Genomic DNA, 25,632 nt, shown 5'->3' on the forward strand with positions numbered 1-25,632 from the left:
TGAACAGCCAGCGATCGTGGTCCATATCGGTACCAATGAATATAAGGAGGGATGAGGTCTTGCAGGCAGAGTTTAGGGAGCTAGGAAAGAAACTAGCAAGCAGGATCTCAAAGATAGTAATCTCTGGATTATTCCCAGTGCCACAAGCTAGTGAGTATGGAAATAGGAGAATAGAGCAGATGAATGAGTGGCTTGAGAGATGGTGCAGGAGGGAGGGTTTTAGATTCCTGGGACTTTGGGACCAGTTCTGGAGAGATGGGACCTGTTCAGACTGGAGGGATTGCACATGAACTGAGCAGGGCCAATGTCCTCGCAGTGCGATTTGCTTGTGCTAGATTTTAGTAGGAGGAATGAGAAAAGGCAATATAAAATAAAGGATACAATTCTAAAAGAAGTGCAGGAGCAGAGGGGCCTGGGGGTATGTGTGCACAAATCGGTGCAGGTGGCAGGGCAGGTTGAGAAAGCAGTTAATAAGGCATACAGGATACTGAGCTTTATAAATTGCAGCGTAGAGTACAATAGCAAGGAAGTTATGGTGAACCTTTACAAAACACTGCTTCAGCTTCAACTGATTTACTGTGTCCAATTCTGGACACCACACTTTAGGAAGGATGTGTAGGCTTTGGAGAGGGTGCAGAAAAGATTTATGAAAACGGTTCCAGGAATGATCGACTTCAGCTACGTGGATAGATTGGAGAAGCTGAGCTATTCTCCTTGGAGAAAAGAATGTTGAGAGGAGATTTGATAAAGGTGTTCAAAATCATGAGGGATCTGGACAGAGTAGATTGTGAGAAACTGCTCCCATTGGTGGAAAGGTCGAGAACCAGAGCACACTGGTTTAAGATGAATGACAAAAGAACCAAAGGCAACATGAGGAAAATCTTTTTTACACAGTGAGTGGTTAGGATCTGGAATGCACTGTCTGAAAATGTGGTGGAGGCAGATTCAAATGTGGCTTTCAAAAGGGAATTGGATAATTACTTGAAGAGAAAACATTTGCAGAATTAGAAGGGAAAGGCAGAGGAGTGAGACTAGCTGAGTTGCTCTTGCAGAGAGCTGACATGAACATGATAGGCCGAATGGCTTCCTTTGTGCTGTAACCATTCAATGATTCTATAACAGTGTTAATTTGGCTAAAGAAAACATCTGGGCATACATTATTATCCATTTTAATTGTTACCAATGATACAGAAATAATGACAGACTAATAATTAAAGGGGGTTAGGCCAATAGAAAGAGCTTGTTAAGTAAGGAAAATTAAAGTTATTAATTAAGGATATATCAATTAAATTCTTATAAGCAGTTGTATTTTAACTTTTATATAATAACGTAATGTAATAAGTAGATTGTCACATGGAAGGAGTGAGAGAAATGTATAAATACTGACAGTTCGTAAATGAGTATTTGGATATGAACCACTGAACTCAGAACTATTAACACTTTGAATCCTCAGCCAACCATCATTAGGTGTGATTGTAAGTATGACCTTTTAAGTGTAAGCTTAACTAATATCGGAGGTATTGCATGTTTAGTAAACCTCTGACACCTAACCTCAATGTTCAAGAGCTTCATTGAAAACCTTTCACTAGCAATGTGAAGACTTGTGCAAATGTTAGGACTGTGGATGTGAATAAACTACTCCAAATGGATCTTGATGTGATGAAGGAACATGCCCAGGCTTGGCAACTTAGACAAATGTGGTGTTATGCAGATGGGCAGGACTAACACCTTACACTCTAGATCAGGGGTCTGCAACCTGCAGCTCCAAAGCTTTTTAACATCTCACTTGCGGCCCCCAACCTTTTCTGGTTGGATCGTATTAACATGATAAAAGATTAAAAATAATTAAGTCAAGGAAAGTAACACCCATGTTTTTATTTGGAGAATAAAAGGCTAATCATTATGCTGCACTTTACAATTTCAAATGATTATTTTAACAAAAAACATTATTGTTCTTTAAATAAACCTTTTCAAGTGGTATAGCGACACCATCGTTATAGATTAACGCCTTTGATTCAAGGAACAGGTTTTATGGTTGCGACCATTATTGTTTCTAATATAGCTGAGATGATAAATTATTCTGAATGTGCTATTAGAAGCTTGTTTTTATCACGAGAATCAATAGCTGAAAAAATTGTCTTAATTCTTCGTGTCATAAGTTAAAGTTTGTTTTAAAGATGACTTTATTGACAAAATTATAGCAAAAAAATTTAAAAACAAGATAATTCAGGGTTAGGTATATTTTAATTTAGGTTTTTTTACTATTAATACATAAATTTAACACGTATTTTATTATACATGCAAAATATGCATTCTACCAGTGACACTTGTCAAATTGCCAGGTATTTGGTTTAGAAATGCCGAATTTTAGTCTTGCAGCCCCCCATAGTTTTTATTTTAGGCATTTTTTTAAAAAGGCTCTTCAGGTAAAAAAAGGTTGCAGAGGGTTACTCTAGAGGGTAGAGAAGTGTAGTCCAAGAAAAAAGTCGCATCATTATAGTCTATAATTCATTTAAGGTTCACGAACAATCCTATGAAGCAATAGCCAAAGCAAAACGTGTATTAGGTTGCATTATCAGGATGATTCAATATAAAACAAATACAATAGTTTTTCTCCCCTCACATGGTAGGTGATATGGAGGCTTCAGAAAAAAATTAGAGGACAGCCACTAGAATGATACCCATTTTGGCACCCAGATTGCCTTAAAAAGCTGGGTATATTTAGAGATTCGGAGACTCTGCAGTGATATGATAAAAGTGTTTAAAATAAGGAAGGGACTGGACTGTGTTTTTATTGACAAGCTACTTCAATAAGATGGATTAGGAAGGACCAGGGGTCATGCATGTGAGTTATGTAACAGCAGGACTAGATTTCAAGAACTTACTTCTTTCCCGGAGGACAGCAGACCAATGAAATAACTTGCCACCAATCACTGCATATCTTCAAAAGAGATCAGGACAAATTCCTGGTTGGGACAGTGATCACAACAAATAAAAAGTAATTTGGATTACTTAATAATTTAAATCATGGTCATTGTGGTCTTCCGAACTAGTGTTGATTGCCTCAGGGGGTCTTAGAGAAATTCTCCAGACTATGTCTCTCAATTGGCTGTGGGTTTTTAGCTGCTTTTTTTGTCTTTCTGAGGAGATTACATAGCTGCAGATGGGTTGACTGGGTAGGGCAGGCTTGATGGATGAGCTGGTCTTGCTTTTTGACTGTCTGTCATTTTTGTTTGCAAGATTAGGTTGAGGCTGGTTGGAACTGTGTAGGAGGCCAAAGAGAGAAAGGTCAGGGTGGGAATTAAAGTTGTGAGCTCCAGGAACACCAAGAGCAGAATGGAAGCATTCAGCAAAGCAGCTGGCTAATTTGCATTTGATCTTCCCAATGTAGAGGGAACCACATTGTGTGCAGCAAATACGGTATAGAAGATTGGAGGAAGTGCAAGGAGTGAATGAACAGGTACTGTATCTGCCACGATTACACTGTAAGATGCCAGCTGGAGGGCAGCTAAAACATGGAGTGGTGGAAGAAGGAAAGTGAAACAAAAAGCAAAGTACTGCAGATGCTGGAAATCTGGAAATAAAAACAGAACATTTTGAAAACACTCAGCAGGTCAGGCAGCATCAACATAGCTTAACATTTCACGTCTATGATCCTTCCTCCACTGAGGCTGCCTGACCTGCTGGGTTTTGGAAGCATATTCTCTTTTAATTCCAGAGGGAAACGTCCCTTCAGAAAGTGGAGAGGAAGGGAAGATGTGTTTGGTGGTGGAATCATGTTCTAACTGGTGGAAGGTGAACTGGCAAAAATAAGTGATTCTGGATTAGAAGGTGCAGGCAAAGGGAAACCTGTTTTGAGTGAAAAGAGAAGGACTGAGAGCAGATGGATGGGAAAAGGGGCAGGCACAGTCAAGAGTCAGGTCGACCAATGCTCAGGGGAGTTTCTGAGGAAATAGGGGATTTCAGAAGCTCTGATACAAAAAGTGGAGTTGGCACCCACTTTTTTCCCAACAATATGGAATTGCTTGCTTATAGAGTCATAGATTTTTCAGTTTTCTGTTCTAACAAATGGTCACACCTGAAATGTTAAATTGTCTTTTATTTTTACAGATGTTGACTGAATTGCTGTGTATTAGCAACACTTTCTGTTGTTGTTTCAAATTCCCAACAGTTGCTTGCAGATGTTTTTCTTCTTATTTTGTACGAGCTAAAGTTCATGAAGGTTGGAGGCTGGTTAGGGGAGGCTGGTAAGGCCAACATTTGTGAACTTTCTCTTCAAGGTGATAAAGGTATGGATAATAGGACCAACAGCAATGCAGGTGAACGTCTAGAAATGGAGCAGGCAGTCTTGGCCATTGTATAAGGCTCAGTTCAGGGTCAAATAGAGTGTACAGGTTATAAGCCCAATGTTCAGCCTAAGTAGGAAGGCTGATAGATTGGGAGTTGAATGTGCAAAACTGCTGATTAGAGCCAAAACATGATTTTAATTTTGTCATTTCATGTACATGCACAGACAGTGAATGATTGCTTCAGAATACTGTCAGATATCTTGTCAAATTGAGAACCAAGCACAATGAACTCCGAGATCTGTCTAAAGCTGACAAATCCCATTTCATACAATAATGCTTTTTATAATGTAGTTTATAAAAGTTTGGGGTAAAAAAACCATTTGACCAGTTTCTTGGCTGCGGGGGTCACGACTCATGAACTGTCCACACCTGTTCCATAGGAGATGGCCAGCATGCATACTTGCTGCTCCCACCTCATTACCATAATTGTAACATGAGGCCGAGTGGCTTCCTCACTGCTGTCTTCCTCTGCGCTGCTGCTGGCTGCCTCTGTGTTCAGCGGAGGCGGGGGGTGGGGTGGGGGGTGGGGGCGCAAAATGCATTGTGCTGAGAGCACGTGGTGCAGCCAGCCTGTTCTTCTTAAAGGTAGGCTGTCCCTTTTAAAAGCAAGCTGCACTGAATAATATTTAAGAGGGTTCCAGGATGTGGTACTGGGGGTATTAATGATGAATGTGGACAGTAGGAGAGATGTCATGGGTCTGCAGTGGAGCCAGGAGGTCCTCAAGGGTCACCATTAAAAGGGAGTGGGAACAGGTGGCCTGGAAGATCAATTCCCAGCATCTGGACCCAAGGACCTGGTAAAAATGCCACAAGAAGTCTAATTACTTCATGCAGGTGGTTAAAATCAGTGAATGTTACTTCACAGGACGTCACCTACCCATCTACCTACCAACCTCTCATGCTGCTCAATGCAACACACCCCCAACACTCTCCCAGTAGCGCTCCTTGGCGCTCAGGACTCATGCCTAACATCCAGATACTTTACCCTCGCACATTTACCATTCCCGAAAGCCTCACACCCAGCTCTCACTGCCTCTAAATACTTCCAGCTACTTAGGCCGGGACATCACCCAAGCACAGTGCTACACAATCACTGTCATTGTGCCTTCTCTCTTACAGGACAAAGTGGCACACAATAGAAGGGAGCAGAGCAGAACTGATGTGGTCAAGAACACCAGCATCTCCTGAGCTCTACAGTGAAGGTGGCTCTCAGCTTCATGGGGCTGGCTGTAACAGAGTCCATGTCATCCTGCATTTCTGAGAACATTGAGGATGATGGTATGCTCCTGCTTTATGCCCCTTCTCAACTCCCAGAACACCCTCATCCTGCTATCTGACTTGGTGAGGAAGCTGCAGATGGTGTGATCATGGACCTCTTCTTGCTTCCCACCCCACACCCCCTCCCTCACACCAACCTTCTCCTGATTTTGTATTTTCTACTTTACCCAGGAACTGCTGCCTGCCCAGTCACAGCAGCCCAAGGAGGAATAGAGAAAGAAACAACACAGAGGCCCCATCACTTGATCTGACCCTCACAGCACCAGTTTAAATACTGCCACTGCACATACCTTGGAGGCTAGTATATAGAGTTGGGATCAGCACGTGGTAAGTCACCAAGCACAAATGGGCTGCAGCCAGGCCTGGGGTAAAGGATGGTTTGTTTGCTAGCTCACTGAAGGGGGAGTTCACAGGAAAGTTCTGCTGCTGAGGATCTCGATGGGTGGCATAAAGCAGAATGCTGATGGACATGCACACCAAGCTGCTGGGTGCATTAGCTGGGCTGCCGGACAGGCTCCTACCTCCTACCGCTGTCAAGGCACATGGAACAGTCCAGCTCCAAGTTGGTGGAGTTGCCCTCTCTGCTCCATCTCCCAGTCATGTTACAGACCCAGAGCCACGGCCACTGAAGCCCCCATGCCTTTTGCATACTTTGGGTGGACAGGTTGCCTAATCATCTGCTCTCCCTGTGAGCATGCAGCAGCACTCTCTGGCAAATCCAGTAAGTCACCATAATACCTTCCACAACACCCCAGAGTACTTCCAGACATTTTGCAGTAGAAGTTCTTAAAAATTACCTTACCTGCAATTTGGGTGCTTGATCCTTTAAGTGAATCCATTGGTTTAGATTTTTCGGAATTCTTTATATTCTAGAACAGTTCCCAAGGATTGGAACATTTAAGAAAGGAGGAAGAGAGAACATGGGGAACTATAGGCCAACTAGCCTAACATCGGTAGTAGGCAAAATGCTAGAATCTATTATTAGGATATTGTAACAGGGCACTTAGAAAATCATATTATGATTAAGCAGAGTTAACATGGATTTATGAAAAAGAAATTGTGTTGACAAAGCGGTGAGTTTTTTGAGGATGTAACTAGTAAAATGGATAACGCAGAACCAATGGATGTAGTGTAGTTGGATTTTCAAAAAGCCTTCAATAAAGGTGCACACAAGAGGTTATTACACGAAATTAGGACTCATGGTATTGGGAATAGTGTATTAGCATGGATTGAGAATTGATTAATGGACAGAACGCACAGAGTGGGAATAAAGGGAGCACTTTCAGGTTTGCAGGCAGTAACAAGCAGGATATCACAAGGATCAGTACTTGGGCCTCAGCTATTTACAATCAATATTAATAATTTAGATGAGGGGACTGGGTGTAAAATATCCAAGTTTGCTGACGATACAAAATTAGGTGGGAAAGTAGGTTGTGAGGCAGACGCAAAGAGCCTGTAGAGGGATAGGGCCAGCTTGGGTGAGTGGGCAAGAATGTAGCAGATGGAATACAATGTGGCAAAATGTGAAGTTATCCACTTCGGCAGGAAAAATAAAAAATCAGGATATTTTTTGAATGGTGAGACGTTGGGAAATGTGTGCATTCAGAGAGACCTGTATAGCCCTATACATGAAACACAGAAAGTTAACATGCAGGTACAGCAAGCAATTAGGAAGACAAATGCTTTTGTTACAAAGGGATTAGAATACAAGAATAAAGAAGTCTTACCTCATTTGATGAGGCCACACCGGAAGTACTGTGTGCAGTTTTGGTCTCCTTACCTAAGGAAGGACATACTTGCCCTGGAGGGAGTGCAACAAAGGTCACGAGACTGGTACGTGGGATGAGGGGATTGCCCTAGGAAGAGAGTTTGAGTAGACTAGGTCTACATTCCCAGTAGTTTAGAAGAATGAGAGGTAATCCAATTGAAACATATCAAACGTTAAGAGACTTGACAGGGTGGATGCTGAAAAAATGTTTCCTCTGGGTAGGGAATCTAGAACACGGGGTCAGAGATTTAGAATAAGGGGTCAGCCATTTAGGACTGAGAGAAAATTCTTTACTCAAAGGGTTGTGAATCTTTGGAATTCTCTACCTCTGAGTGCTGTGGATGCTCAGCTGTTCAAGACAGAGATTGATAGAGTTTTAGATACTAAGGCAATTAATAGGTATGGAGATAGTGGGGGAAGGTGGAGCTGAGGTAGGAGATCAGCAATGATCATGTTGAATGACAGAGCAGGCTCAAAGAGCCAAATGACTCACTCCAACTCCTATTTCATATGTTCTAGGAACAATAATGCAGGGCCCATCTTGCAGCTTGGTGCTTGTTGTTTGTAAAGTGACATGTGAATTTGTGGCATGGACTTGTGTGGTCCAAATTTGCTATCCTGGCATTGCATCAGTCATGCTGTGTGATGTCAGGATAGTGCATAATGCTCCTTCACAGGCTTTCGGCATACGCTAGGGACAGTTGCACAGTTGCCCTTCTCACAAGGATGCACTACGTGGGCCATGCTAGAAGCGGCTGATTGCACAGCATGCACCAGCAAAATGGCATGAAGCCTTCTCATTCTTGGTCTTCTAATTTTTTTTTAAGTTATTGGATTAGATTATCAGTGTGGGAATTCAAGACACAAATTATTTGACCTATTGCAACCGCAACACTTGACTGGATGTGTCACAAGTCAGTCCCTTCCACTAAAAATTCAAAAACAACCAGTCCGCCTTTTGTTCAGTTACCCTGTTACCTGCATTAGCGATGTGCAATGTTCCAATTTCACACATACTGGCTTTCAAGATGCTCTCAGCACTGCCCTCACTTGCTTCGCTTGTGCTCGGAGATTGGGGGTCTGCAGGTTCTAGCAGACACGTGGCAGCTGTACATCCACTCCAACGGACCTTTGAACTTTCGTGACGTCCCAGCCGCAATATTCTGTCCATTTTCCAAAAGGCTTTAGCAAAAGCTACATGGATCGATCCATAAAGATGGTCTTTGGTGCCTTTGCTCTTGGCTGTTGCTGAAGATGGAGGAGGGTCAGAGATGCGTTTAGGAAACAGCATATTGTACCTGGAGAGATAAGCACGTTCTTTGTTGGACAGCGTGTAGGAATGTCCAGCCATTGTCAGCTGTTCTAGAATCAGAACAGGCAGATCTTTAGAAGTGAACTGTGCCGCAGACGTTCCATGAAAGCCATCAAAGAGTCCGATGAACCATGTATTGCTTCGACCACCGTAAGAATCCATAAAAACATAAGTATCTTCCATCTCAGTTTTCCAAAGAGCATTCCTGTCCTGCCAGACCCCAAGGGATTTTATGCAGGCATTCCTAGGCAGACTTAGGTGCAGTGGGAGTTGTTCAGTAAACACAATGGGCTTTTCACTTAGAAATGGCCATGTTGACATCCGGTGTGACTTCACCATCTCGTACGCAAAGTCAATCTTCTGCAGCTCTAACGGGCTGAATTTCTTGGATCGCATCCTCTTGGCAATGATGCTCCGCCGGCGGAGTCGGAGGGAGAGCAGACTGACTGGCAGCCTGCCCGCACGGTACTGCAGCAGGTCAAGTGCACGATGCAGGGTCCTGTGGTGGCGGGTATTTAGCGCGTTCAATTTCTTGTCACAGGTTAAGCATGGCACTGTCAGAACGTCACATTGAGACACATCCAGGACTTGTGCAGTTCCTGGGGCTGAAGGTGTGTTTTCAGTTGATTTCAGAGGCATTTTAAACTCCTGCAGGGACTGGGGTGTAACTGCAAAAGCAAAGTAAGCTGCTGCAATGGAATCACACTACTGTTGTATACAGTTGTTAGCACAAACTTGAATGAAGTACAGAACGGTGTTGCAGAGACATGTAAGAAGACAAAAAATGAAAAAATAGTTTATATTTCAACTGGTCATAAATATATAAAACAAGCCCAGCGCAATAGGCATGTTATTACAAATGAGAGTTTGAGAAACAATCAGTAATACATTAAGCACTAACCAAATGTTTGACAGGTTTTTTTCAAAATGTAACGAGTAACAAATTAGAAATAATTAAAAATATCTTTAATTTGACCAAACCAGTACCTAAACAAAGCTTGCATTTGCTCACAACATTTTAGAATAGCAATTTGCATTCAATTGTTCTAAACATAAGAAGTAGGAGCAGCAGTAGGCCATACAGCACCTCAAGCCTGCTCCACTATTCAATAAGATAATGGCTGATCATCAACCTCAACTCCACTTTCCCATCTGGTTCCCATGTCCCTTAGAGACCAAAAGGTTATCGATCTCAGCCCTGAATAAACTCCATGACTGAGCATCCACTGTCCTCTGGGGTATAGAATTCCAAAGATTCACAACCTCTAAGAAATTTCTCAGTCCTCAATGGCCAACCCCTTATTTTGAGACTATGGCCGGAATCTTACGCCGCCCCAGCGGATCGGATGGTGGTGTGGGGGCAGTGTAAAATTGAGGGGCAGGCTCCAGGAAGCCTAACCGCCCCGATTCCGACCAAGTTTATGGAGGTCCGGCGGGGGGTGAGAAACGGCCCGCCTGCCCGAAGCCAATCAAGACCCTTAAGTGCCACTTAACGGCCGCTTAAGGGCCCTGGCCCGCCTCCACAGGTATTTTACCCGTGGCAAGCGGGTGTGCCGGGGTTGTGAAAGGCCGCCCAGCTATAGCTGCCGGCCTTTCTGCACCCCGGGGGGGCCTGGCAATCGGGCACAGGGTGCCTGATTGAAGGCCTCCTCTGCCTCCGAACCCAACCCCGGGATCCAAGACGCCCCCCAAACAACCACCCTAGCCTCACCAGGACACGACCGATTCCCTGGTGAAGAAACCCAAACTTACCTTCAGTCCTGGCTCCTTGGTATCCTCCTCGGTTGGCTGGGCTGCAGTCCCAGCAGTGGCCACCGCTCCCGCCTCGGTCCAATTAAAGCCTGGGGATCCGTAAAATACGGGACGGATCCCCAGGCTGGGCGGAAGCAGGTTCGGCACCGACATTTACATCAGAGTCTGGCTCCCGTCCGCCCACTGTAAAATTCCGGCCTATGACCTCTAGTTCTAGGTTCTCCAGCTAGGGAAAATAGCCTCTCAGCATCTAACCTGTCAAGCCTTACGTTTCACTCTTCTAAAGTTTCTGCAACTCAAGGAAATTCGGCTCAAGAGTTTTTGGGTTTGTGTCGAGCTGCAGCCATTGCAGGGCATCAGAGATGGACAGTTACCTGGACACTTTGTACAAGAGGCATTCTCACCCCTTAAATTAAGTAGTACTTTACAGTTAGTCACTGGTCAGGGACAGGAGGGTGTGACTGCGAATAAGACAGTTATGGAAACCCAGGATGTCATGATGGAGGAGCCTCAGCCCTTGACTTTGTCTAGCAGGTTCAAGGCATTTGCCACCTGTATGGATGAGAAAAAGGACTGCAGCAAGGATGGGCAAACTGACCATGGCACTGTGCTACAGGTTGGGAAAGAAAAAAAATGTGGTAGTGATATGGATAGTATAATCTGGGGAATAGATACTGTTCCGGGAGTTTCAACAGTTGTGTTGCCTGTCTGGTGCCAGGGTTAATAATAACTTGTAGAGGCTGGAGAATAACTTGGAGTGGGAAAGGAGGATCCAGTTGGTGTGGTCCATGTAGGAACCAATGATATTGGTAGAACTAAGAACGAGGATCTGTGGAGGGAATTTGAACAGCTAGGTTCCAAATCAATAAGCAGAACATCTAAGGTAATAATTTCTGGGTTACTACCTGAGCTGCACGTGAATTAACATAGGATCAAGCAGATGAGAGAGTTAAGTGCATGGCTCAAAGAGTGGTGTAGGAGGTTTCTGTTCCTGAGGTGCTGGTATCAGTACTGGGGAAGGGAACTATTACCTTGGTGTGGGCTGCACTTAAAACGGGCTGGGATCAGTGGTCTGGTGAATCAAATAATTAGGGCTGTAGATAAGGCTTTAAGCTAAAAAGTGGGGGTTGGTGAAGAGGTCAGGTGAAGGGAAATTTAGAAATCTAAGGAGAAAATTCAAAGCAATAGAGCAGTGTAGTGATTTGGATAAAGATAAACAGAGTGAGGCAAGAAAGGACAGTGAGTTTAATAGTAATAGCGCATCAGGGAATAATGGCAAAAAGTTAAAATTAAAGAGTCTTTATCTAAATGTGCAAAACATTCTTAATGAGATAGACAAACTAGTGGCACAAAGAGATAAATGCATTTGATCTAACAGCCATTTCAAAGACATGGTCGCAAGGTGATCAAGGTTGGAAACTAAATATTCCAGGGTCCTTAACATTTCAAAAAGACAGGCTGAATGGAAAAAGAGTCAGGGTGGGGGGAGGGGCGGTTGGGAGGGTGGTAGAATAAAGGATGACATATGGGCAGTAGTGAGAAAGGATCTTGGCTCGGAACATCAGGAAGTAGAATCAGTATGGGTGGAGATAAGGAATAACAAAGGGCAGAAAACAGTGGTGAGAGTAGTTTACAGGCTCCCTGACAGTAGCTGTTACATTGCACAGAAGAAATAATAGGAGTTTGTAACAAAAGTAATGCAATAATTTTGGGCAACTTTAATCTTTGTATAGATTGGACAAATCAAATTGGCAAAGAACAAAGAAAATTACAGCACAGGAACAGGCCCTTCGGCCCTCCAAGCCTACGCCGATCCAAATCCTCTATCTAAACCTGTCGCCTATTTTCTAAGGTTCTGTATCTCTTTACTTCCTGCCCATTCATGTATATGTCTAGATACATCTTAAAAGACGCTATTGTGCCCGCGTCTACCACCTCCGCTGGCAAAGCGTTCCATTCACCCACCACCCTCTGCGTAAAGAAATTTCCACGCATATCCCCCCTAAACTTTTCCCCTTTCACTTTGAACTCGTGTCCCCTTGTAATTGAATCCCCCACTCTGGGAAAAAGCTTCCTGCTATCCACTCTGTCTATACCTCTCATGATTTTGTACACCTCAATCAGGTCCCCCCTCAACCTCCGTCTTTCTAATGAAGATAATCCTAATCTACTCAACCTCTCTTCATAGCTAGCGCCCTCCATACCAGGCAACATCCTGGTGAATCTCCTCTGCACCCTCTCCAAAGCATCCACATCCTTTTGGTAATGTGGCGACCAGAACTGCACGCAGTATTCCAAATGTGGCCGAACCAAAGTCTTATACAACTGTAACATGACCTGCCAACCCTTGTACTCAATACCCCGTCCGATGAAGGAAAGCATGCCGTATGCCTTCTTGACCACTCTATTGACCTGCGTTGCCACCTTCAGGGAACAATGGACCTGAACACCCAAATCTCTCTGTACATCAATTTTCCCCAGGACTTTTCCATTTACTGTATAGTTCACTCTTGAATTGGATCTTCCAAAATGCATCACCTCGCATTTGCCCTGATTGAACTCCATCTGCCATTTCTCTGCCCAACTCTCCAATCTATCTATATTCTGCTGTATTCTCTGACAGTCCCCTTCACTATCTGCTACTCCACCAATCTTAGTGTCGTCTGCAAACTTGCTAATCAGACCACCTATACTTTCCTCCAAATCATTTATGTATATCACAAACAATAGTGGTCCCAGCACGGATCCCTGTGGAACACCACTGGTCACACATCTCCATTTTGAGAAACTCCCTTCCACTGCTACTCTCTGTCTCCTGTTGCCCAGCCATTTCTTTATCCATCTAGCTAGTACACCCTGGACCCCATGCGACTTCACTTTCTCCATCAGCCTACCATGGGGAACCTTATCAAACGCCTTACTGAAGTCCATGTATATGACATCTACAGCCCTTCCCTCATCAATCAACTTTGTCACTTCCTCAAAGAATTCTATTAAGTTGGTAAGACATGACCTTCCCTGCACAAAACCATGTTGCCTATCACTGATAAGCCCATTTTCTTCCAGATGGGAATAGATCCTATCCCTCAGTATCTTCTCCAGCAGCTTCCCTACCACTGACGTCAGGCTCACCGGTCTATAATTACCTGGATTATCCCTGCTACCCTTCTTAAACAAGGGGACAACATTAGCAATTCTCCAGTCCTCCGGGACCTCCCCGTGTTTAAGGATGCTGCAAGGATCTCTGTTAAGGCCCCAGCTATTTCCTCTCTTGCTTCCCTCAATAACCTGGGATAGATCCCATCCGGACCTGGGGACTTGTCCACCTTAATGCCTTTTAGAATACCCAACATTTCCTCCCTCCTTATGCCGACTTGACCTAGAGTAATCAAACATCTGTCCCTAACCTCAACATCTGTCATGTCCCTCTCCTCGGTGAATACCGATGCAAAGTACTCATTTAGAATCTCACCCATTTTCTCTGACTTCACGCATAACTTTCCTCCTTTGTCCTTGAGTGGGCCAATCCTTTCTCTAGTTACCCTCTTGCTCCTTATATATGGATAACAAGGTAGACTGGAGGACAAGTTCATCCAAGACAGTTTCCAAGAACAATGTGTCATGGAACCAACCAGGAATAAGATCATGTTAGATCTTATTATGTAAAGAGATAGGGTTAATTAGTAATCTCATAGCAAAGGTTCCCACGGGGAACAATGGTCATAATATGACAGAATTTCACATTAGGTTTGAAAGTGACATAGTTAAATCCAAATCAAGAGTCTTAAACTTAAATAAAGCTAATGAAATAGGTATGAGGGGCAAGTTGGCTAAGGTTGATTGGGAAAATAGATTAAATGATATGGAGGTAGATAAGCAGTGACAAACATTTAAAGAAATAATTCAAAACTTTCAACAAAAATATCTTCCATTGAGAAACAAAACTCCACAGGGAAAAGTGATCCATCACTTGCTGAGTAAAGAGTTTAAGCGCAGTATTACATATTGCCTGCTTCACCTGTCTCTATCCCTTTGCAGCCTCTTTGTGTCCTCTTCACAGCTAACTGTTCCACCTAGTTTTGTAACATCAGCAAACTTGGATACATTATTCTCAGTGCCTTCAACTAAGCTTTAAATAACTGAGACCCCAGCACGGATCCTTGTGCCACCTCATTAGTTACAGCCTGCCAACTTGAAAATGCCACTTTATCTCTATTCCCTTTATTGCATTTAATTATCACATTGCCTTTGTTACAAGCTGCTCATATTTCTAATTAATACTATGTCTGACAGTCTAGTTACAATTAGAGAACCTATATACTACTCCCACGAGTGTTTTCTGACCTTTGTTATTTCTTATCTCCACCTGATACTACCTGACCTTCTTAGGCAAAATCCTTTCTCATGACCGTCCTGATGTCATCCTTTATTATCAGGGAAAACTTCATACTTTTGCATTTTGTTTGTCCTTTCAAAACATCAAGTACCCTGGAGTATTTATTTCCCAACCTTAGTCACCATGCAACCACATCTCTGTAATGGCTATTAGAGCAAACCAAGTTATTTCTATTTGTGTCTTTAATTTGTCTACCATTTTATGACTGCTTAGTGCATTTAGATATCTTCTTCTTCTTCTTTGGCCTCCTTGTCTCGAGAGACGTTGGGTAAGCGCCTAGAGGTGGTCAGTGGTTTGTAAAGCAGCACCTGGAGTGTCCGTAAAGGCCAATTCTAGAGTGACAGACTTTTCCACAGGTGCTGCAGATAAAATTGGTTGTCGGGGCTGTTACACAGTTGGCTCTCCCCTTGCGCTTCTGTCTTTTTTCCTGCCGACTGCTAAGTCTCTTCGACTCGCCACACTTTAGCCCCAACTTTATGGCTGCCTGCCAGCTCTGGCGATCACTGGCAACTGACTCCCACGACTTGTGATCAATGTCACAGAACTTCATGTCGTGTTTGCAGACGTCTTTAAAGCGGAGACATGGACGGCCGGTGGGTCTGGTACCAGTGACGAGCTCGCTGTACAATGTGTCCTTGGGGATCCTGCCATCTTCCATGCGGCTCACATGGCCAAGCTATATAGCACCTTTAATTTTAACTTTTAATCATTTTTCCCTCATTTGACCTTATTCACTGATACACTATTGTTATACTGCAGAAAGCTTGTTGTTGAATGATTATGCTGAAGCCAATCTTTACTCAGTTTTGCATTTATTTTGCAAAGTAAAACATTTACAAACATGCAGCTCCTCACATAAACCTTCACCCAGCTTCAGAGTCTTATATATACTCAAGTAAGAACCTAATTAACACCCTCCACTTGCATATGATTAAACACAATTAACAGATTTCCTTCTTTCTCTTTAAATAAAACTTAGAGTTTAACATGCACAAACATTTCAAAACAAATCAAAATAAATCCCATACTCTTTACAAAGCATTACATTGCAAGATGCCCCTCCTTTAGGACCCCTAACAATTTCTTTGTACAAGCATTTCTTTTCGTACAACAATCAGATAGTTGATGTCTTGCATGTACCCATTTAATTTTGGAGATTTCCTTTCTTTCCAGCATTTGTTTTAATCCAGCAAGGTCAATCCGTAATCTTTTGTCGCTCACACTTTTCCCACAAGGAATGATTATCTACATAACATTCAATGGTACCTTATCTTCAGTATGCCCCTTCTATAGAATCTCACCTAAAATATTTGACAAATAGAACCCCTTATCCACTGCCTCCACAACAGCCAGTGTTTCCACAGCTAAAGTACTTGAAACAACCCTTTTTATTTTCTTAGCTTCCCAAGCAATAGGACAACATTTCCCATTTTTGCCCATCAAAAAATATTATGAAACCAGCTGCACTCGAATACCCATTTGCAAGATTAGCATCTGAAGCATCAAAAAAAATGACTAGCTTCATATTCTTTGGGTCATCTAAGGATGGGAACTTAAGTATGCATTTCTCCAGATTTAATTTTTTAAATATTTTATTTGCCCTTAAAACTTTCTCAATTTTTGGATGTTTCATTGTAATACTGAACTCCAATACATCAAAACTAGCATCAGGTCTAGTCGGAGTGCACAACCAGTTTAATTGGCCAATCAAGCTTCACAATTGTCTGTTTCTTCTTTAGATATATCATCATCTTTCTATGATGACCTAACACGATATGGGAGTAACACTCTCTAAATAGGATTGTTGATGCAATTTCAGACCTACTCTGCTTAATATCAAAACCAATATATTTAAAAGCCCCACAAGCCTAACTACCAATCTTAAATTCTAATTTAATCATATTAATAACACATTTTCCAAATTCTGCAGTATCACCCCGTAAGAAATCATCAATGTGCATCATGATACCAATAAAACATGGCTGCAGGGTGATCAAGTATGGGATAGAACATCCAGGGGTATTCAATATTTAGGAAGGACAGGCAAAAAGGGAAAGGAGGTGGAGTAGCATGGTTAGTAAAAGAGGAAATTAATACAATAGTATGGAAGGATATTAGCTCAGAGAATCCTGATGTGGAATCTGTATGGGTGGAGCTAAGAAACACCAAGGGGCAGAAAACATTGGTGGGGGTTGTATATAGACCCTCAAACAGCAGAGGTGACGTAGAGGATGGCATTAAACAGGAAATTAGTGATGCATGCAATAAGGGTGCAACTATAATTATTGGTGATCTTAATCTACATATAGATTGGGCAAACCAAATTAGCAATAATAGTGTAGAGGAGGAATTTCTGGAGTGCGGACGTGATGGTTTTTTGGACCAATTTGAGGATCCAACTAGAGAACAGGCCATCCTAGACTGGGTATTGTGTAATGAGAAAGGATTAGTTAACAATCTTGTTGTGCAGGGTCCCTAGGGAAGAGCGGCCATAACATGATAGAATTCTTCATTAAGATTGAGAGTGAGAGAGTTGACTCCGAGACAAGGGTCCTGAATCTAAATAAAGGAAATTATGAAGGCATGAGGCGTGAGTTGGCTATGATAGATTGGGGAACGTTACTTAAAGGGTTGACAGTGGGTAGGCAATGGCTAGCATTTAAAGAGCGCATGGATGAATTGCAACAATTGTCCATTCCTGTCTGGCGCAAAAATAAAACAGGAAGGGTGGCTCAACCGTGTCTTACAAAAGAAATTAGGGATAGTATTAGATCCAAGGAGGAGGAGAAATATAAAATGGCCATAACAAGCAGCAAACCTGAGGATTGGGAGCAGTTTAGAATCCAGCAAAGAAGGACAAAGGGATTGATTAAGAAGGGGAAAATAGAGTATGAGAGTAAGCTTGCAGAGAACATAAAAACTGACTGTAAAAGCTTCTATACATATGTGAAGAGAAAAAAGATTAGTGAAGACAACTGTGGGTTCCTTACAGTCAGAAACGGGGGAATTATAATGGAGAACAAAGAAATGGCAGACCAATGAAATACATACTTTGGTTCTGTCTTCACAAAGGAGGACAAAAATTACCTCCCAGAAATGTTGGGGAACATAGGGTCGAGTGAGAAGGAGGAACTGTATGAAGTAGGGAAATGGTGTTAGGGAAATTGACAGGATTGAAGGCCAATAAATTCCCAGGGCCTGATAATCTATACCCAGAGTACTTATGGATGTTGCCCTCGAAATAGTAGATACATTGCTCGTCATTTTTCATAATTCTCTAGACCCTGGAACAGTTCCAACGGATTGGAGGGTAGCTAATGTAACTCCACTATTTAAAAGAGGAAGTAGAGAGAAAACAGGGAATTATAGACCGGTTAGCCTCACATCAGTAGTGGGGAAAATGCTAGAGCCCATTATAAAAGATGTAATAGCAGAGCACTTAGAAAACAATGACATGATTGGACAAAGTCAACATGGATTTACGAAAGGGAAATCATGCTTGACAAATCTACTGGAATTTTTTGAGGATGTAACTAGTAGAATAGATAAGGGAGAACCAGTGGATGTGGTGTATTTTGGACTTCCAGTCGGCTTTCGATAAGGTCCCACATAAGAGATTAGCGTGCAAAATTAAAGCACATGGGATTGGGGTAAGGTACTGACATGGATAGAGAACTGGTTGGCAGACAAGAAACAAAGAGTAGGAATAAACAGGTCTTTTTCCGAGTGGCAGGCAGTGACTAGTGGGGTACCGCAGAGATCAGTGCTAGGACCCCAGCTATTCACAATATATATTAATGATATAGATGAGGGAATTAAATGTAATATATCCAAGTTTGCAGACGACACTAAGCTGGGTGGGAGTGTGAGCTGTGAGGAGGATGCAGAGAAGCTGGACAGGTTGAGCGAGTGGGCAAATACATGGCAGATGCAGTATAATGTGGATAAATGTGAGGTTATCCACTTTGGTGGCAAAAACTGAAAGGCAGATTATTATCTGAACAGCGATAGATTGGGAAAGGGGGAGGTGCAGCGAGACCTGGGTGTCCTTGTGCACCAGTCACTGAAAGTAAGCATGCAGGTGCAGCAGGCAGTTAAGAAGGCAAATGGTATGTTGGCCTTCATAGTGACAGGATTTGAGTACAGGAGCAAGGTTGTCTTGCTGCAATTATACAAGGCCTTGGTGAGATCACATCTGGAGTATTGTGTGCAGTTTTGGTCTCTTTAGCTGAGGAAGGATGTTCTTGCTATGGAGAGAGTGCAGCAAAGGCTCACCAGACTGATTCCAGGACTGATGGCAGGACTGACGTATGAAGAGAGATTGGGTCAATTAGACTTGTATTTGCTCGAGTTTAGAAGAATGAGAGGGGATCTCATAGAAACCTACAAAATTCTAATAGGACTGGACAGACTAGATGCAGGAAGGATGTTCCCGATGGTGGGGGAGTCCAGGACCAGGGGTCACAGTCTAAGGATAAGGGGTAATCCCTTTAGGACTGAGATGAGGAGGGCTTTCTTCACCCAGAGAGTGCTGAACCTGTGGAATTCTCTACCATAGAAAGTAGTTGAGGCCAAATCATTAAATGTATTCAAGAAAGAGTTAGATGTAGTTCTTAGGTCTAAAGGAATCAAGGGATATGGGGAGAAAGCGGGAACAGGGTACTGAGTTTGGACGATCAGCCATGATCGTATTGAATGGTGGTGCAGGCTCGAAGGGCCGCATGGCTTACTCCTGCTCCTATTTTTCTATGTTTTTATCTGCTTTTAATTGAATACAACCAATTTTCAGCAAAACATTTCTCACCGAGAAATACCACACCCTGGAAGCATTTGTGTAGTTTCCGTAGTTTTGCTTCTGCATCTGCTGCCTCTTTAGGCAGTTTCAGAAACACCTCTCTCTGGAAAGTATCACTCTGCAGAAACGTGGCTTTTATGTTGATTGATCTACACTCGCATGAATATGCAGCCATGAGAGCTAAAAAGATTTTCAAGGTTACTTTTCCCACTGTGGGAGAATCCACTATAATATCACTATCATGCCATCGCTCTTCAAAACCCCTCAAACCTAGCCTCGCTTTAGCCTTCCACGTCCCATCTGCAAGGACTTTTTCAATACAAATCCATCTATGTGACAAGGCTGGCTGTCCCCTATCTGGTACCTCAGAATAAACACCAAACTCTCGCCAACTCTCTAACTCCTTTTGTTTTGCCTCTCTTATTAGTTTATCCTCAAGTTTATTGGCAGCTACCAAAACTTCACAGTCATGAGGACTTCTGCTTCTAGTTCTATTGCGAGACTGTTCTTTAGCCTTCATTTCATTGTGGAATCTGTTCAAACTGTGGCCTCTATGAGCACTTTGATCTCTTTCTGGATTGAAGGCTCTTTCTCCAGTACGTGATCGTTTGCTGATGCAACAGACACTTCCAGACCCACTATTAGAACTTGCACTGTGCTTTCTTACTCTCCACTCTTTCACCCCATTCTGCCAGTCTTTGGGCCTTGCTTTTTGGCCATCATCCTGAACATTCAACCAATATTTAAACTTGCCATTAGATTTTCCTGTACATCCCACAATTGTTGCATCCCTCCACTCACTAGACCCCCCCTGGAATATACTTCACCCTAGTATCTAGTCGGAACTATTGGCCTTTGGATGTAATAGCTCTATCCTGCGCATTGTGATTGCTCACATTACCACTATCCAACCTTTGATCTATCATATTTTGTTCCTCAGGACCTTCCATACAAAACACATGAGCATTTGAGGTACAAAGTTCCTCGTTTCCTCCCATCAGCTGCTCAGATTCTGAGATTTTGCAATCAATCCCGATTAATAATGCGCATACGACCATACGAATTAGGAGCAGAAGTAGGCTATTCGGCCCGTTGAGCCTGCTCCGCCATTCAATAAGATCATGGCCGATCTGTTTCTGTCTCGAATTGCACACTCCTATCTACCCCCAATAATCTTTGATTCCCTTGCCTAACAAGAATCTATCTACCTCTGCCTTAAAAATATTCAATGATTCAACCTCCACCACCTCCTGAGGCAGAGCGAGGCCCAAGGACTGGCAGAATGGGTGAAAGAGTGGAGAGTAAGGAAGCACAGTGCAAGTTCTAACAGTGGATCTGGAAGTGACTCTTGTATCAGGAAATGTACTGGAGAAAGAGCCTCCAATACTGCTTGAGGGAGATCTTTCAGTAGAAATCCAAACAGTGATCAAAGTACTAGTAGAGGCCGCAGTTTGAACAGATGCCACAATGAAATCTGAGGAATGAACCTTAACAGTTTGATAACTACTGTCTTACCATCATGACTTATTACCTTACCATGGCCCCTTCACAGAATCACAGAATTGTTACAGTGCAGAAGGAGGCCATTAGGCCTATCGTGCTGAACTAAATTCCACCTCAGATGGCCTTATACGATGCCTAAAAGCTCTCTGAATGTTCTCAGAGACTTCAGCCTTGATGAAAGCCCATCTCCCTGCATGTAAAGCATTCAAATGTGCACAAAAAATGGAACTAACTGTAGTACCTTCCAGAGCAGGAGGACTGTTGCACAGCACAGAAGGCAATTTGGGATTTCCCCCCTGAACAAATAAGAATTATACCCTCCAATCATCTAAAGCAAATTCTTTTCATGAACCATCCATGTCAACGTGGTAGTCAAACGTGCAGTTTGGTTGATCAACTAAGATTTTATGCAGCATTTGATTGATCATCGTGTGATTCCTTTCACAGAGCCCGCTGCTGAAAGGACTTTCAGCTGCAGTATTCATAACCATAATGTCCATGTTTTCACACGTCTCTGAACTCGTCATTGGCAAATTCCCCTCCATTATTAGTCAGAAACCTAGCTGGTGGCCCAAGTCCAATCGCTATCCATTTCTCCATGATTTTATCTATAATCACCCTTTTGTCCTTGCTATGTATTATTGTAGAAAGACTAAATATGGTTGCCAAGTCTATAAAATGTAGAATGAAAATACTTCTGTCTTTGTCCCAGACCTTTAAATTCATGGCAACTACCCTCATAAACATCACATGCCAATGGAAGGCTTACAATAGGACGTGATGGCGTCCTCCGATACTTCTTACAGATTTCACATTTCTCACTAATCACTATTATCCTTGTATACTCTTCATCAATCACACCTGTATCCTTTAGTGGGGTTTTTAATCGTTGACAAGGAGGGTGAGCAAATTTTTTAACTTTAAGCCAATTTACTTTTTTTCTCTCTGATTCTTATCACCTGATGCCATTAATACTTCTCTATCACTCTGACTAGAATCATCAGGTTTTGTTAAGGAGATTACAAGAATGCCCTGACTGGATAAACTGCAAATCCATTGACTTTTCAAAAACAATTGCCTTATCATGCTCCATATCTAGTTTCATTTGTGCCTTCTTCAACAGTAACGGTATCTCACTAGAGACTACATCAGTACTGATAAAGTGGCTTACTCCAGCTATTTTAGATGGAATTACAACCCTCTTTAGTGATTTCAATATGTTGGCATCAGCAAACCTAAAAAGCAAGTAGTACTTTTAAATTCCTTAATCATGCGTCGATCTTCCTTCCCCTCTCTCTCTCTCCAACCCACCTTACAAGCTTCGGATCCTGTTTGCTGACTGTGACCACCCAGGGACACCCCTGCTGCAGACTCCTTGAAGGAAATCAATCCCTCACTTCTGTGTCTGGGAGAACAGTCAAATCAGCTGTCCAAATCTTCAAATTGGAAGCCTTAGGACCATTGAGGAAAAGTCGTATGACCACCAAATTCAACCTGAAGCCAGCCAAGTCACCAACCTCCACAGACTGTATACCCCTTTTATTTCCCTGGACTCTAATTTGATCAATCTATACTTCTCCACTCTGTAACCCATTTGTGTGTGTGTATGTGTGTGTGTGAGTGAACTTCGAGAGTGTGTGTGTGAAAGTCGGTGTGTATTTTCTTCTTTTACTTAGACCGGTTTAAGTATAATAAAACTAACCCCTTTCTTTGTTAAACTCAAGAAAACCCATCCAATTGGTTCTTTTCTAAACACGCATAAACAGTTAAACACTCACTGAATTGGCAAGTATATCCTTTTCAAAAAAAAAGAAAACCTGTTGCGGTCAAACAAGGAGATGGAAAGAGGAGAATCATTCGGCCCCTCCTCACCTGATCTTAACAGTGTCCATATTTGTGGTGATGTGCTGCATCCTTCACAACCTAGCCATTCAGAGGGCCCAGCCACTACCTCCTGGGATCTGGAGGCCATCTCAGAAGGAGGAAGAGGAGGGGAAGGCAGGGAGAACACTACCTCAACTACTTGCAACTCGACGCAACAAAACCGACTGTATTGTGGGCATTGCTTCATTTAAAAGGAACTTCCCCATCCCATCATGGTACACCATTCCAAACCGTACATCAATATCAGACTACCCATTACAAAGTCACCTTGCCCAATATCAATCAATAAAGGCCAACAGCAAAAACTTTCATTCAACAAATTTATCCAGCAACACATCAATAATACAAAAAAAAATTAATCACCCTTGTACATCCCCTTCATATTTGCCTGGCTTAATGCTCCTATGCAGTGCTACCCTAGTGGTTGCAACATGCTGGTGGAAGGCTACTGAATTTCATGGAGGGAGACTGCAGATGGCCATGCCGGACATTCACAAGCAACTCTGGGCCTTCGGGGCCCTGTTTTACACTGCAACACCTCAGCATAGGCAGCAGCAGTCTGGGCTTGCTGGCCAACATGGCAACAGTCGGGGCACTAGCAGAATGGCAGTAGTGGGAGATTGAATGCTGTCATCTTGAGGGAGGACAGCAAGTTTATGCTCCACCGTGCCACTCCCCCTCCCACGGGGCAGCACCTCAACAATCCTCATAACCTGCTGGAGCCCAGATCATTGAACTGCTGAGAGGCTGCAAGCCCTGTTGAGCACTGAGATCTGCAACCAAGATGGTAGCAGTCTTTGTCTGCATAGCAGCAGCCATGGATCCCATGACCTTTGTCTGAATTCCACTGAAGCAATGACACATCTGGAGGCCTCTGTCTGTGCTTCAGCAGAAACTGAGACAATGGCCAACAGACACCTCGTCATGGGTCGATATGGCAGTGCTGCCATGGAGTTGCTCACCACTTCCACAGCAGTAAGGAGGGCTCCAGGCTCGGCACGATGCCCGCTGCCATTTTGGAGCCAGACTCAATCATGCTGCTTGCCCGTGAGTGGAAGCTGTCCAGCAGGCCTGCCAATGCACCAAGCATCCCCAGTGTGCATTGTCATCAGCGTTTTCCTGTAGTCTGCCCCAACGCGGTCCTATTCTGAGGCCCCAACAGCCCAACTCGTCTGCGAACGTGCCCTCTGGACACACCCACTGTCCTATCCCCCGGCCTAGTTGCAGCCCACTCATGCCCAGTGACTCACCATGTGCTGATCCCGACTCTACACTAGCCTCAAAAGGTCATGCAATACCATGATCTGAACTGAGGGCGACAAGTGTAAGGTCAAATGATGGTGCCTTCTCTTCACTCTCGTGGAGTTGCTGTTGCTCTTCCTCATGACTCTTTGGAGGCTGTGCAGGCATGAGTTTCAAACTATCTAAAGCACAAAAGCAATAGGGGTAGGGTTGGATGAAGGAAGGGGGGTTGGGGTGGAAAGCAGGATTTCCACAGTCACTCCATCTGCAGTTTCCATTTCATGGCACCTTTCAGGATGAGGGTGAGGAATGAATAGAGAAGGTGTATAAGGCAGCAATGTATCATCATCCTCAATGGCCTCAGCAGTGCCAGGTTTTGTGGCATCGGTCGTGATGGTGCATTGGACCAACGCCTTGAGGGTGTTGAGGGGATGCAGACGTCCTGGTCCTCAGCTAATCCTCTGGCTTTCCCGCCTGTTATGGGCCACCTTTTCCTGCAAGAGAGAGCAGAGTGTCAGTAACTGTGTGTCACTGTGCTTGGGTGATGTGCCTGCCATAGCTGTAGGTTCGAGGTGTGCATGCAGCTGGCATGATTGGAAGGTGTGTATGGGTGAGGTGTAGTATAAGGATATTAGCAGTGAGTCCTAAGTGCCAGGGTGTGCTGTCAGGTGAGTGGTGGGGTGTCATACGTTGAGCAGTGAAGGGTGGGTGGTGTGGTGGGTCTGAGATGTGACTTCCAGATGTGTTCACTCGCCTTGACCACCCGAATGAGCTTATTAAGCTTTTGTCAGCACTGTTACAATGTCCTCAGGACGACACTCTGGGTATTAATTGCATTTGTCACTTGCCCTCATTTCTTTCGAGGGTCTGCCTTGAAGGCTTCCTGCCCACTGGTGAAAAGATAATGTTTCTCCTGGCCTCCACTTGTTTCACCAGTGCCTCCAGAGCAGCGCCATTGAAGCAATGAGTCCCTTCCCTGGCTCTCTGTGACATTTCCCTTGATGCTGTGTTCCAAGGTAATTATCCAGCAGCCTTCAGTTCATTATTGTAGCTTCCCTTTCATACAGCTGTGCCTGGAGCACATAGTTGTCTCACCACGCTATCATCCCCCTGCAGTACACTGAGGCTGCTTGCAGCACTACAGCGAGGAGTGCAGCACAGGATCCACTTGGGACCACACTACAATCATGGAAATGAGGTGAGTTCACCAATTTGTTTACAGGCTGCCCCCATCCCACTCGGACCCGGCATGGGCAGGTCATGAATCACGACTCCTGCTCCCAAAAACTGGGGCCCACCAATTTCTAGCCCACAGTTTAAAATGAAACAGAAAAATGATGCTTATGATCAGAT

The 25,632-nt window shown here is 43.5% G+C and overlaps 1 protein-coding gene across 1 annotated transcript in view; it reads right to left on the reverse strand.

Annotated features, from left to right (window-relative positions):
• The window catches only part of LOC137380809 (uncharacterized), a 60,919-nt gene that overhangs the window by 10,700 nt on the left and 24,587 nt on the right, over window positions 1–25,632 (reverse strand). The window contains exons 2-4 of the mRNA XM_068053188.1: window positions 24,336–24,461; window positions 19,660–19,830; window positions 8,374–9,375 (exon numbers count right to left, since the gene is read on the reverse strand). Of these exons, the coding sequence (XP_067909289.1) occupies window positions 8,374–9,375; window positions 19,660–19,830; window positions 24,336–24,461 (1,299 nt within the window). The remainder of the gene's footprint in view (window positions 1–8,373; window positions 9,376–19,659; window positions 19,831–24,335; window positions 24,462–25,632) is intronic.

Source organism: Heterodontus francisci, chromosome 2 (assembly GCF_036365525.1).
Source record: "Heterodontus francisci isolate sHetFra1 chromosome 2, sHetFra1.hap1, whole genome shotgun sequence".
Taxonomy (NCBI): Eukaryota; Metazoa; Chordata; class Chondrichthyes; order Heterodontiformes; family Heterodontidae; genus Heterodontus; species Heterodontus francisci.